The 14,138-nt window shown below is 42.1% G+C and overlaps 1 protein-coding gene across 2 annotated transcripts in view; it reads left to right on the forward strand.

Moving 5' to 3' along the window:
• The window catches only part of LOC143808008 (alkaline phosphatase-like), a 116,087-nt gene that overhangs the window by 60,590 nt on the left and 41,359 nt on the right, over nt 1-14,138 (forward strand). For both annotated transcript variants that reach the window (XM_077290200.1, XM_077290201.1), the window contains 2 exons: nt 7,771-7,840; nt 8,110-8,244. In XM_077290200.1, coding sequence (XP_077146315.1) covers nt 7,771-7,840; nt 8,110-8,244 — 205 coding nt within the window. The remainder of the gene's footprint in view (nt 1-7,770; nt 7,841-8,109; nt 8,245-14,138) is intronic.

Raw genomic sequence — 14,138 nt, forward strand, 5'->3', positions numbered from 1 at the left:
GATAACATTGTTGACCGGCAAGCAACTAACAGAGCAGCAAGGTTATATAGCGACTCCCACATCTTGATGGGAACAGGTGAACAGAGAAGATGAAAACACCAGTTCAATTCCACCAGTAGCCACCGGGGGAGCCCAGAATCCAAATTCACAACAGGATCCCCTCTCTCTGGTAGTGCTGTCATGGGCGACTGAGAAAAAAGGGTTTTGAGGAGCTAATATCTCAAAGCTGCCTTACATGCAAAAGTGTTTTCCCGATTTCATAAAGATTATGATACATACCACTGCACATATAGAATAGATCCTACAAAAACAGAAGAAAACACTAAAAATAATGAGTCCAAAAAATATCAAGAAAAAACACAGAAATTCCCAAATAAATGGTATCAAACAAGGACAAAATCAATCTGTATAAATGTATTTTTATTAAATTGAAACTAAGTAAAACTGACACAAGACAAGGACATATTAGAATACAACCAATGTATACAAATAAAAAATAGTGCATGAGGAGGGAGGGATATGTCCACTGCAAAAAGAATAACCCCCCATATCAGGGAAAAACAATATGCCCGAATAAACCAATGATTGTACTGTATAATCAAAGTTTGTCCCTATAAATATGCTTCCATAAATGTAATTTCAAGACACTTGATGAATGAACAAAGAATGTTTAATGAAATATTAGAAAAAATACCGTATATACTCGAGTATAAGCCGACCCGAGTATAAGCCGACACCCCTAATTTTGCAACAAAAAACTGGGAAAACTTATTGACTCGAGTATAAGCCTAGGGTGGAAAATGCAGCAGCTACCGGTAAATGTCAAAAATAAAAATAGATACCACTAAAAGTAAAATTAATTGAGACATCAGTAGGTTAAGTGTTTTGGAATATCCATATTGAATCATGAGACTCATATAATGCTCCATGCAGTTCATAATGGGCCCCATATGATGCTCCATGCAAAATACGCCCCCTATAATGATCCATAAAGTTCATGATGGGCCCCATAAGATGCTCCATACAAAAATATGCCCCATAGAATGCTGCACGAAGGCTAATGATGGGCCCAAAAGATGCTCCATAGAATAATAAGCTGCATATGCTGCTCCATAAAGGTTGATGGCCCCATAAGATGCTCCATAGAATAATATGCCCTATAAAAGGTTTATGGCCCCATAAGATGCTCCATAGAATAATATGCAGCATATGCTGCTCCATAAAGGTTGATGGCCCCATAAGATGCTCCATAGAATAATATGCCCCATAAAGGTTGATGGCCCCATAAGATGCTCCAAAGAATAATATGCCACATATGCTGCTCCATAAAGGTTGATGGCCCCATAAGATGCTCCATAGAATAATATGCCCCATAAAGGTTTATGGCCCTATAAGATGCTCCATAGAATAATATGCCGCATATACTGCTCCATAAAGGTTGATGGCCCCATAAGATGCTCCATAGAATAATATGCCTCATAAAGGTTGATGGCCCCATAAGATGCTCCATAGAATAATATGCCCCATAAAGTTTGATGGCCCCATAAGATGCTCCATAGAATAACATGCCCCATATGCTGCTGCTGCGATTAAAAATAAAAAAATGACATACTCACCTCTCGTTGCTGGGGGAGAGGTGCTGATGTCCTGAGCAGGTGGGGACACTGGCGCGCTATGGGGGCCAGGTGCCGGAGTCGCCGCTGGCTCAGGCCCCGGCACTTGCGATATTCACCTGTCCCCGTTCCACTGCCGCACGCCGCTGTGTCTTCCGGGTCTCTGCAGTGACTGTTCAGGCAGAGGGTGCGCACTAACCACGTCATCGCACCCTTTGACCTGAATGTCACAGCCAGAGGACGCTGAAGACACAGCCCGGCAGTGGAACAGGGACAGGTGAATATTGCATGGCTCACCCTCCCCCATCACACTCGCTCTCCTGGCTCGGTCCCTGTTTCTCCGATGGTCTCCGGTGCATGCCGCCACCTTGTTCCTGTGTTCAGCGATCACGTGGTACCGCTCATTAAAGTAATGAATATGTGCTCCACCCCTATGGGAGCGGAGTCGCATCCATATTTATTACTTTAATAAGTGGTGCCACGTGACTGCTGAACACAGGAAGAGCTGCGGGCGCCGAGACCATGTGAGAAGCAGGGACAAATGGCCAAAACTCTTTTTAGGTATATTTTTATTTATTTATTAATTTTTAAAATAACCACTAATACCACATATAAGGGACAAATACCATCACACCATGGTTGGATCATACAGGTCCTTCTCAAAAAATTAGCATATAGTGTTAAATTTCATTATTTACCATAATGTAATGATTACAATTAAACTTTCATATACTATAGATTCATTATCCACCAACTGAAATTTGTCAGGTCTTTTATTGTTTTAATACTGATGATTTTGGCATACAACTCCTGATAACCCAAAAAACCTGTCTCAATAAATTAGCATATCAAGAAAAGGTTCTCTAAATGACCTATTACCCTAATCTTCTGAATCAACTAATTAACTCTAAACACATGCAAAAGATACCGGAGGCTTTTAAAAACTCCCTGCCTGGTTCATTACTCAAAACCCCCATCATGGGTAAGACTAGCGACCTGACAGATGTCAAGAAGGCCATCATTGACACCCTCAAGCAAGAGGGTAAGACCCAGAAAGAAATTTCTCAACAAATAGGCTGTTCCCAGAGTGCTGTATCAAGGCACCTCAATGGTAAGTCTGTTGGAAGGAAACAATGTGGCAGAAAACGCTGTACAACGAGAAGAGGTGACCGGAACCTGAGGAAGCAGTGGACTGAGTCTGGTGTGGAAACATCCAGAGCCACCGTGCACAGGCGTGTGCAGGAAATGGGCTACAGGTGCCGCATTCCCCAGGTAAAGCCACTTTTGAACCATAAACAGCGGCAGAAGCGCCTGACCTGGGCTACAGAGAAGCAGCACTGGACTGTTGCTAAGTGGTCCCAAGTACTTTTTTCTGATGAAAGCAAATTTTGCATGTCATTCGGAAATCAAGGTGCCAGAGTCTGGAGGAAGACTGGGGAGAAGGAAATGCCAAAATGCCTGAAGTCCAGTGTCAAGTACCCACAGTCAGTGATGGTGTGGGGTTCCATGTCAGCTGCTGATGTTGGTCCACTGTGTTTCATCAAGGGCAGGGTCAATGCAGCTAGCTATCAGGAGATTTTGGAGCACTTCATGCTTCCATCAGCTGAAATGCTTTATGGAGATGAAGATTTCATTTTTCAGCACGACCTGGCACCTGCTTACAGTGCCAAAACCACTGGTAAATGGTTTACTGACCATGGTATTACTGTGCTCAATTGGCCTGCCAACTCTCCTGACCTGAACCCCATAGAGAATCTGTGGAATATTGTGAAGAGAAAGTTGAGAGACGCAAGACCCAACACTCTGGATGAGCTTAAGGCCGCTATTGAAGCATCCTGGGCCTCCATAACATCTCAGCAGTGTCACAGGCTGATTGCCTCCATGCCACGCCGCATTGAAGCAGTCATTTCTGCCAAAGGATTCCCGACCAAGTATTGAGTGCATAACTGAACATTATTATTTGATGGTTTTTTTGTTTGGTATTAAAAAACACTTTTATTTGATTGGTCGGGTGAAATATGCTAATTTATTGAGACAGGTTTTTTGGGTTATCAGGAGTTGTATGCCAAAATCATCAGTATTAAAACAATAAAAGACCTGACAAATTTCAGTTGGTGGATAATGAATCTATAGTATATGAAAGTTTAATTGTAATCATTACATTATGGTAAATAATGAAATTTAACACTATATGCTAATTTTTTGAGAAGGACCTGTATATTACCACCATATAATGATCGAATAATACCACAGACAAGGAACAAATACTACTACACCGTGGCCGGACCACATAGTGTCCAATAATGCCACATACAAGGGACAAATACTGCCAGACCAAGACCAGACCACATATACCACCACCGTGAACAAATAATACCACATACATGGAACAAGAAATGCCAGACCTTGACCAAAACACATATTACGACCACATAGTGACTGAATACTACAATACTGATCATTAAGAAAAAAAAGACAATACTAATATTACCATAAGTGCCATTATACACAGGAGCTCTATACGTATTATACAGTGTCAGTGTGCAGGAAATACATTGATCACCAGTGACATTATACACAGGAGCTCTGTATATCGTGTCAGTGTACAGGTAATACAGTAATCACAGGTGACATTGTACAAAAGAGCTCTGTATATAATACACAGTGCATAGTGCAAGTGTACAGGTAATACACTGACTCAACAGTGACATCTGTTGTTGAAGTCTTTCATCTTGGCTTTTTGTCTTCATCCAGTGCAGAATGCCATCACTTCTATCAACCAGGTCTTATCTCAGCAGAAAATGACACAGTTATCTAGAGCAATGCTTGCAGAGCACATTACTTAATTTTTTCCAAACTTCTACACTACACCAGATGAAGAATACAAGGCAACATAGTGCCGCCCTGCACAGTACAAACACCCCCCATTGAAAACCATATCCTCAAAATTAAAATACATCACTGCAGTATTATCCCTTAATTAGCCCCTACAGTAATAATATCCCCCATCATGGCCCCCTTGTGTTTCATTCCTGGCTCCAACCATATGTTCTCCCATCCTGCCCTCATGTGTGTCCATTCTGCCCCATATGGTGTCCCATTCTACCCGATATGAGTTCCCATCTTGCCCCATATGATCTCCCCATCCTGCCCCATGTGATCTCTTCATCCTGCCCCTTCTGTCTCCATCCTGCATTATGTATCCCATGATCCTGCCTCATCTGTCCCATGATCCTGCCTCATCTTTCTCCTTCTTACCTCATGTGACACATGATCTTGCCTCATCTGTCTCATGATCCTGCCTCATCTTTCTTTATCCTGCCTCATGTGTTCCATGATCCTGCCCCATGTGTCCAATGATCCTGCTCCTTCTGTCCCATTATCCTGCCCCATCTGTCCCATGATCCTTCCTCATCTTTCTCCATCCTACCTTATGTGACACAGGATCCTGCCTCATGATCCTGCCTCATCTTTGTTCATCCTGCTCCATGTGTCCCATGATTCTGCCTCATCTGTCTCATTATCTAGCCCCATCTGTCTCATGATCCTGCCCCATGTGTCTCCATCATCTCCATTCTGCCTCATGATCCTGCTCCATGTGTCTCCATCCTGCCCCATGATTCTGTTTCATCTGTCTCCATCCTGCCCCATCTGTCTCCATCCTGCCCTATCTGTCTCCCTGCTACCTCATGTGTCCCATGATCCTGCCTAATCTGCACCCATATTACACTTTCTCCTTACCTTGCCATGGTCCAGCATCGTCTCCTCTATCTATTTGAAGCACGGACTCACCAGTGCCTGACAGTGACTTCACACGCCGGTGACGTGTACACTGACGTCAGCTGTCAGCCTGTGATTGGCTGGCAGCTTTTAACTATTGCCGTGTGGGTCTGCATGGCAATAGATTTTAACTGAGCGTGCATTCAAGGATGCATGTTTAGTTACTGCACCGGCAGGATCCTCCTGCCCCTGGGGCCCGGTGAGCAGAGGAGGGCCCAGTCCAGACCCCCCTCTGTACTTCTGCTCATCGGGCCCCATACACCAGTAAGGGCAGTAATGCCCTGATGGTCGCCCTGAGCATGTGACCAGACCTGTCCATTAGACAGCTTTCCCACGAACAATGTTTTTCAATTGGAAGAGGCTGATACACGAGTCTGATCACATGCTCATCCATCAAATGCCATTTTAAGAATTGGAGAACATACTTGATTAAGATACAGCAGGCAACCCCTTTTAGTAAAAGTGTAATTGTCGTGTAACGCATTAGCATTCTCTGTACAGTTACTTGATTAAAGCATGCTGTTCACCCTGATCTTCAGCTGCATGATGAATAAATCTTCACAAAGCATCCTCTCAGCCTTCTAAGGCTACGTTCACATTTGCGTTGTGCGCCGCAGTGTCGGCGACGCAACGCACAACGCAAATGTGAACGCATGCACAACGCAGCGTTTTGTGATGCATGCGTCCTTTTTTTGCTTGATTTTGGACGCACCAAAAATGCAACTTGCTGCGTCCTGTGCGCCCGGATGCGTGCGCCGCAGGGACGCATGCGTCACAAAACACAAGTGCGACGCATGTCCATGCGCCCCCATGTTAAATATAGGGGTGCATGACGCATGCGGCGACGCAGCGGCGCCCGACGCTGCGTCGCACAACGCTAATGTGAGCGTAGCCTAAGTTACTCTACTTGTAACTTCACCTAAGCAATTAAACTGCTGGGATTGAAGCTAATTCCAGTCACAACGTTTGTGATTTAATCTGAGTCACAAACCCCTTAGATTATGTGCTTTTATTACAATACAAAATAATTTACAAAAGAGACTATACTGTACAACATTGAATTTGCTACCTTTTTTTTTTTTTTTTAACAACCTGCACTCTAAAATTATGATGCAGCTTATGAAGAAAAAAAGAAAAATTTTGTCAAAATAGCTGTTTTTGCTCAACCTTCCTCTTAAAAGTAGAATAAAAAGTTCTAGATAAAAAAAAACATCATCAATGATAAAGCAAAAATATTATAGGTCATAAAATATGGCGAACTAAAAATATATTTGGTAGTCTGTATTACAAAGTCCATTGAATGTTTGCGATTTTAGTAAGACATCTGTGATTTTTCTCAGTTTCATCAGTGTTTTGGGTCAGATTTTCATCAGTGCTTGGTCAGTTTGTCAGTTTTTAACAATTAGTATTTCATTGGAGATTTTTCTCGTATGAAAAAATTCTTCTCGTACCTCGTATCTTACAATATGTCCTAAATAAAGCCTAGGAGTTTTATCTTACACCAGTGCTGGCCTTTTTCCTGAATTATACAGGGTGATTCACTCACTAATTTTCCTGGAAAAATTGCCATAACTTCTAAAAGAGATGATCTATTGTACTGAAATCTGGATGGCATGTACTTTGGTTCATGAGAAATTGATGTTTTAAAGCAGGTGTTGAAAATGTCCACCATTTGCATCCAAGCTCTCCTGCACACGCCGTTCCATATTGTTAAATGTATTCTACAAGATGTCTGGGGTCATAGCCTGAATTTATTGCTGTATGTTCTCACGAAATGCCTATAATATTAATTTCTTGTTACTGTACACCAGAACTTTAAAATGGCTCCAAAAGAAACATCCCCCATCATGCCTATCCAGTAATGTTCCTTTGCGTTCTAGCTTATTCTCCAATGAGAGAATATACGGTTTGGATGACGAATTTCGACCTCCAAATTTCTTTAGAAACTCACTTTGGTACCTGTTTAAGGACTCCGCTTTCCAATAAGTTTTCACAAAGAAACACGCTCCTCCAAAACTATATCTGTACATTGCTAACAAATGAAGAAGGAATTCGGCAGGAGTAAAATGCAAGCACATAAAATACCGAAGCATAGAAAGGCGTCCAACAAGGGAATCTCGTAGTGGAGACCAACGGTAGGGCGACAGGTCGGCTCGACCACTCGGCACCAGGATGTTTCATGTCGCTGTTGCCGAGATTCTTTGCGCTCTCATTTCTCATGAACCAAAGTATGCACAGTCCAAATTTCAGTACAATAGATTGTCTCTTTTAGAAGTTACAGCAATTTTTCCAGGTAAAGTAGCATGGGAATCATCCTGTATTTAATACGTTTTCCAATCATTTTGAAATGCATGTATTTCTTGTTTTCTTTTTTCAGGGTTCCAAATATGTCTGGAACAAAGAGCAGTTTGAAGCTGTTATTGAAAGTGACACTGATTATCTTATGGGTAAGGCTCTTTTTTAACAACTATAATATTTAAGTGGGACTCTGTAATATCTATGGTATATAGTATTAATCGGTATATAACAGCTATCCTAGCATCCTTGTCTATGTGAATTTACAGCCTTCTTTACATGCCAAGTTCATTTTTAGTTTCAGTCTTTATCTTATTCAGATTTCAAGCAAAAAATGATAGCATTCTCTCATTACTTGAAATTGAGATACCAACTGATCATTACAAACGTATTTATTATCGTGTTTGTTTTAACTGTTTAGGTCTTTTTGAACCAAAAGACATGAAGTATGAGTTAAACCGAGACGAAACCATGGACCCAACCCTTGCAGAAATGACAGAGAAGGCCATTAAGATTCTAAGCAAGAATCCAAAAGGGTTTTTCCTATTTGTGGAAGATAAGTATATTCTACTTTGCAGCATTTCAAATATTGGATGACATGAGTAACAGATTTGGGGGTTTCAGAGCATTTTTAACACTTTTCAAATAAATACAAATTGTAAAATAAATATACCTCTAAACCTATTTATTTTGTAAAAGTAACATCAGAGAAATGAGCCAGTACATGTGTTGGTATGAGTGCAGTGTGTAAGTGCATGTTCACACTTTCGCCATTTAGCAAACAAAATCTGACACTAAAACAAAATGAGCAAATACCCTGTAGTAATAAAATCAATAGTACATGCAAATAACAAATGGTACTTAGTTAACACTATTTTGATCAAAAAACCTTAAGAGCCACCACAACAAGGTGTACCCAAATGGGATGGTCCTATCTCTTCTATTAAATCTCTCTGTGTCAGCAGACCTCAAAATAGATATGGGCAGGGCAGGATCCAGGCCCGACTGTTCAGGCACCTACTCATGGAAAGCTCTATGAACAAAATGCCCAGCTCAAAAAAGGGGGAGACACAACCCTGTTTGTTCAAAGTATTTTGAAGTCTGTTGACATATGGACAACAGGACCTGAAGCACATGACTTCTGGGGGCGTAGCCTAACTCTGGAGAGCTAGGAGGAGAAGCAAAACTCCTAGAAGGATAACCATGGTACAAAGTCGACAAGGGGCAAAGACAGAACGGATAGTCAGAACGTAGCCAAGGGTTCACACACAGAGAGGGCAGCGCAGTACAAGTAAAGCAGGCAGAGGGTAGACAGGACGTAGCCAAGAGGTCATACACAGAAAGGTCAGCGTAGTACAAAAGGGGCAGGCAAAACTCACAACAGGGACACAGCCAAATCAGAACCAGATAGACGAAATGGAGCACAGGCACAAAGCACTGGCACAGGCGCAAGAAGGTCAGACACACTCAGCCAAGGGTCAGAGTATAAGCGACAAGGAGCGGACCCGCAATGAGGCTATAAGAAGCCTCTCAGAATGCCAGAGCAAGGCCATCAAGATTAACCCTAGATCTACCTTTTCACACAAGCTAGGCAAACCATGACAGTACGATTGGGTACACCTTGTCATGGCGGGATGGCTTTTATGCTCTTTGATCAAAATAATGTTAACTTAGTATTTACCTGTATTATTACTGTTTATTTATTAGTTACTACAGGGAATTTGCTCATTTTGTTTTTATCTTAGATTTAATTTTGTAAAAGTAGCCAACTTTTAAGGTATTAGTCAAAAGTTGGAATGCTCCTGTTCATGCAATGGTTTTTCTTTTTCTTATTCGAAATTGCACATTACAGATTCAGACTGAAAGTAGTAAAACCATGAAAGAACACACATGGAAACAAGGAATAAGGAAGTACATGTGAAACAAACCAAAATATAATATGTTAAAGGGAATATGTCATGAGGGTTTTCCTGTGTAATCTGAGAGCACCATGATGTAGGAACAGAGATTCTGATTCCGCAATTGTGTCACTTGCTATGCTGTGTTGTAATGTTTCAATACAATCAATGTTTTATCAGCAGGAGATTATCACTAAAGGAATATGTGTCACATGCTTTGTAATCAAACCACGCCCCCAACATTAATTAGCAGTTATCTGTCACTATATGATGTACACAGAAAGAAGCTAATCAGTGGTGTGGGTGGAGTTATGCAGGGCTCAATTTTCTGAACTCTGCTGACTCTGCAGCAGATAAAACTGTGATTATATCACAACTGCTGCATTCAGTAAATTAACTGATACATTGCTGGGATAAGGTTCTCTGTCCCTACATCATGCTGCTGTCATATTACATAGCAAAATCTGCTGACAGATTTAATTTAAACTTTAGATTCCTTAACCCCTTTACCCCCAAGGGTGGTTTGCATGTTAATGACCAGGCCAATTTTTACAATTGTGACCACTGTCCCTTTATAAGGTTATAACTTTGGAACGCTTCAACGGATCCCGGTGATTCTGACAATGTTTTCTCGTGACATATTGTACTTCATGATAGTAGTAACATTTCTTTGATATTACTAGTGTTTAGTTGTGAAAAAAATGTAAATTTTGCAAAAATTTAGAAAATTTTGCAATTTTCCAACTTTGAGTTTTCATGCCCTTAAATCACACAGATATGTCACACAAAATACTTAACAAGTAACATTTCCTACATGTCTACTTTACATCAGCACAATTTTGGATCAAAATTTTTTTTTTTTAGGGAGTTATAAGAGTTAACAGTTTGTCAACGATTTCTCATTCTTACAACACCATTTTTTTTAAGGACCACATCACATTTCAAGTCACTTTGAGGGGTCTATATGATAAAAAATACCCAAAAGTGACACCATTCTAAAAACTACGCCACTCAAGGTGCTCAAAACCGCATTCAGGATGTTTATTAACCCTTCAGGTGCTTCACAAGAATTTATGGAATGTTTTTTTAAAAAAAAGAACATTTAACTTTTTTTCACAAAAAATTGATTCAGATCCAATTAGTTTTATTTTACAAGGGTAACAGGAGAAATTGGACACCAAAATTTGTTGTGAAATTTGTCCTGAGCATGATGATACCTCCTAAGGAACTTATCTAGATGTGTGGTGAGGACTTTGAACCCCCAAGTGCTTCAAAGATGTTTACAATGTAGAGACGTAAAAATAAAAAATCATATTTTCTTCACAAAAATGATCTTTTCGCCCCAAATTTTTTATTTTCCCAAGAGTAACAGGAGAAATTTAACCCCAAAAGTTGTTGTGCAAATTTTCCTCAGTACGCTGATACCTCATATGTGGGGGTAAACCACTGTTTGGGCGCATGGCAGAGCTCGGAAGGGAAGGAGCGTTGTTTGACTTTTCAATGCAAAATTGGCTGGAATTGAGATCAGATGCCATATCGCATTTGGAGAGCTCCTGATGTGCCTAAACAGTGGAAACCCCCCCACAAGTGACACCATATTGGAAAGAAGACCCCTAAGGAACTTATCTTGATGTGTGGTGAGCTCTTTGAACACCCAAGTGCTTCACGGAAGTATATAATGTAGAGCTATAAAAATAAAAAATCATATTTTTTTTCACAAAAATTCACCCCCAATTTTAAATTTTCCCAAAAGTAACAGGAGAAATTGGACTGCAAAAGTGTCACGTCGGATGCTGTTCAGACCAGGTCGTTCGACAGACAGTGGTAATTCCGCTTTTGACCACTATTTGCTCATTGGCGTCGGCTAGATTTTATCTAGCTGGTCCGGGGTTAATTTACCTGGTGCTCGGATTGGAAGCTGGGCCATGCCCACTGCCTTTAAATAGTTCTCCTGAACATTGGGCGTCGCCGATTATAGCTTCTGTCTTGTGCGTTGTTATCTCGGTCTGGAGTGGTGAGCTAGTAGTTGGAGTATCATTGCTGGTGGTGTATTTCCCTTTGTCTTATTTACTCCATCCTATATTTGTATTTATTTTGCCCTGTGCACTTATTGTGTATTCCTGAGTGACTGCGGCGTGGTGTATATTTTTTCCGTTATCCTTGTCTGTGCTAACTGTGGGTATTGGTGTATAATCGTTTCACTGGGTGGCGGGCGGTGGTTTCAGCCTAGGGTTGAAACAGGAGACATCGTGAGGTTCGAGGCCTAGACATGCACACCAACAGTGTAAACTCTAGGTAGATGGTCAGTCAGGATTTCCCTAGTCTGAGGGAAATTGCAGGGGCCCGGGTTATTTGCTCTTACCCACCTAGTCTTCCTGTGACATTATAATCGGCCTTTAAAAAAAAAGAAAAAAAAAAAGGGGGTTTCCTTTTTTTTTTGTAGTTTTGTCATGGATCCCATGACTTCCATAACCCGCCAGTTGGAGGCGCTGTCCCTACAGGTCACTGAGTTGAGGGGGGCAGTGCAGCAACAAGGACTAGCAGTATCTAATGTGCAAGCTGGAGCAACAGGTAGAGTTGCTGAGTCTAAGTTTCCTTTGCCTGAAAAATTTGCTGGGGAACGCAGTAAATTTGTTTCTTTTCGTGAAGCTTGCAAACCATATTTCCGTATGCGCCCGATCTCCTCGGGTAATGAGGCTCAGCGTGTGGGCCTGGTGTTGTCATTGTTAAGCGGGGATCCCCAAGCATGGGCGTTTTCTTTGCCATCTGATTCTGCTGCATTTGACTCTGTGGAGAGTTTTTTTTCCTTTCTTGGAAATATTTACGATGAGCCTGACAGAATGGCTCTAGCAGAATCTAAGATACACACTATTCGCCAGGGGGAGCGAGTTGCAGAGGATTACTGTTCTGAATTTCGTCGCTGGGCGATCGATACACAGTGGAATGATCCAGCGCTGCGGAGTCAGTTTATTCATGGGGTTTCTGGAAGGGTTAAAAAAGCCCTTCTGATGTACGAGACTCCTACTTCTCTAGACTCCGCTATGAGTCTCGTTGTCCGCATTGATCGCCGTTTGCGTCAGGGGGAGCATGAGACATCGCCTATGGGAGAGGGTTTAGGTTCACGTGAGGTTGCTGCAGGTGAGCCCACGGAGTCTATGCAAATCACAGGGGTGTCACATGTGAAGCGTCGAGCCCCTGAGCTCAGGAAGCAGGGAGCCTGTTTTTACTGTGGTAAAACTGGTCATTTTATTAACATCTGTCCTATGCTGTCTAAGAAAAACGCAACGGCGGAAAACTTCTAAGCACAGAGGGTGTGGAGGAGACCAATCTGAGCTTATGTATATCCTCCATGGTGGTTTCTCAATGCATGCTCCCTGCTAAGGTTATTATCGCTGGCAGTGAGCTGCCAATTACTGTTTTTGTGGATAGTGGTTCAGCCACAAATCTCATTGATGAGGAGTTTGCGCGCACAGCAGGTTTTAGGATTGAAAAACTGCCTCATCCTATCCGCGTGGTCACCATCAATGCTGCTCCTCTCTCACAGGGGGAGATTACTGAATTTGTGGCTGAGGTGAAACTCCACATTGGGGTTTTACATTCCGAGCAGGTTACATGTAAGGTGCTCAGGAATCTTCCTGCTCAGGTGGTTTTGGGTTTTCCATGGTTGTCTATGCACAACCCGGTAATTGACTGGAAAACTCAGGACATAGTTCAGTGGAGCGAGTTCTGCCAGGAGAATTGCCTGGCCACATGTGTGTCTGCTGTGACTTCAAGCGTTCCGGAGTCACTTCTGGATTTTGTGGATGTGTTCTCTGAGAAGGGTTGTTCAGAGTTGCCGCCACATCGTCCCTATGACTGTACTATCAGGTTTAAACCAGGGGCCAAATTGCCTAAAGCAAGGATGTTTAACATCTCCGGTCCGGAGAGACAAGCGTTAAAGGATTACATTGCTGAAAGTTTGAGCAAAGGGCACATCAGGCCTTCATCCTCGCCTGTGGCAGCAGGGTTCTTCTTCGTGAAGAAGAAAGATGGCGGATTACGTCTGTGTTTGGATTTCAGGGAGTTGAACCAGATTACGGTTCGTGATCCATATCCTATGCCACTGATACCGGATTTGTTCAACCAGGTGGCAGGTACTAAGTGGTTTACCAAGCTTGACCTCAGGGGGGCGTACAACCTCATAAGAGTCCGTCAAGGTGATGAGTGGAAGACGGCTTTTAATACCCCTGAGGGTCATTTTGAAAATTTGGTGATGCCATTTGGGTTGACTAACGCACCTGCAGTGTTTCAACATTTCATAAATGATGTGTTCTCGCATGTTTAGGGGAAATTCGTTATTGTGTACCTAGATGACATCCTCATATATTCTTGCAACCGTGATACTCATTTAGATCATGTCAGGCAGGTGTTACAGCTTCTCAGAGAGAATAAGCTATATGCGAAACTGGAGAAATGTGTATTTTCGGTACAGGAGTTGCCTTTCTTGGGCTATATTGTGTCTGCTTCAGGGTTTAAAATGGACGCCGCTAAGGTGCAAGCGGTGTTGCATTGG

Source organism: Ranitomeya variabilis, chromosome 2 (assembly GCF_051348905.1).
Source record: "Ranitomeya variabilis isolate aRanVar5 chromosome 2, aRanVar5.hap1, whole genome shotgun sequence".
NCBI lineage: Eukaryota > Metazoa > Chordata > Amphibia > Anura > Dendrobatidae > Ranitomeya > Ranitomeya variabilis.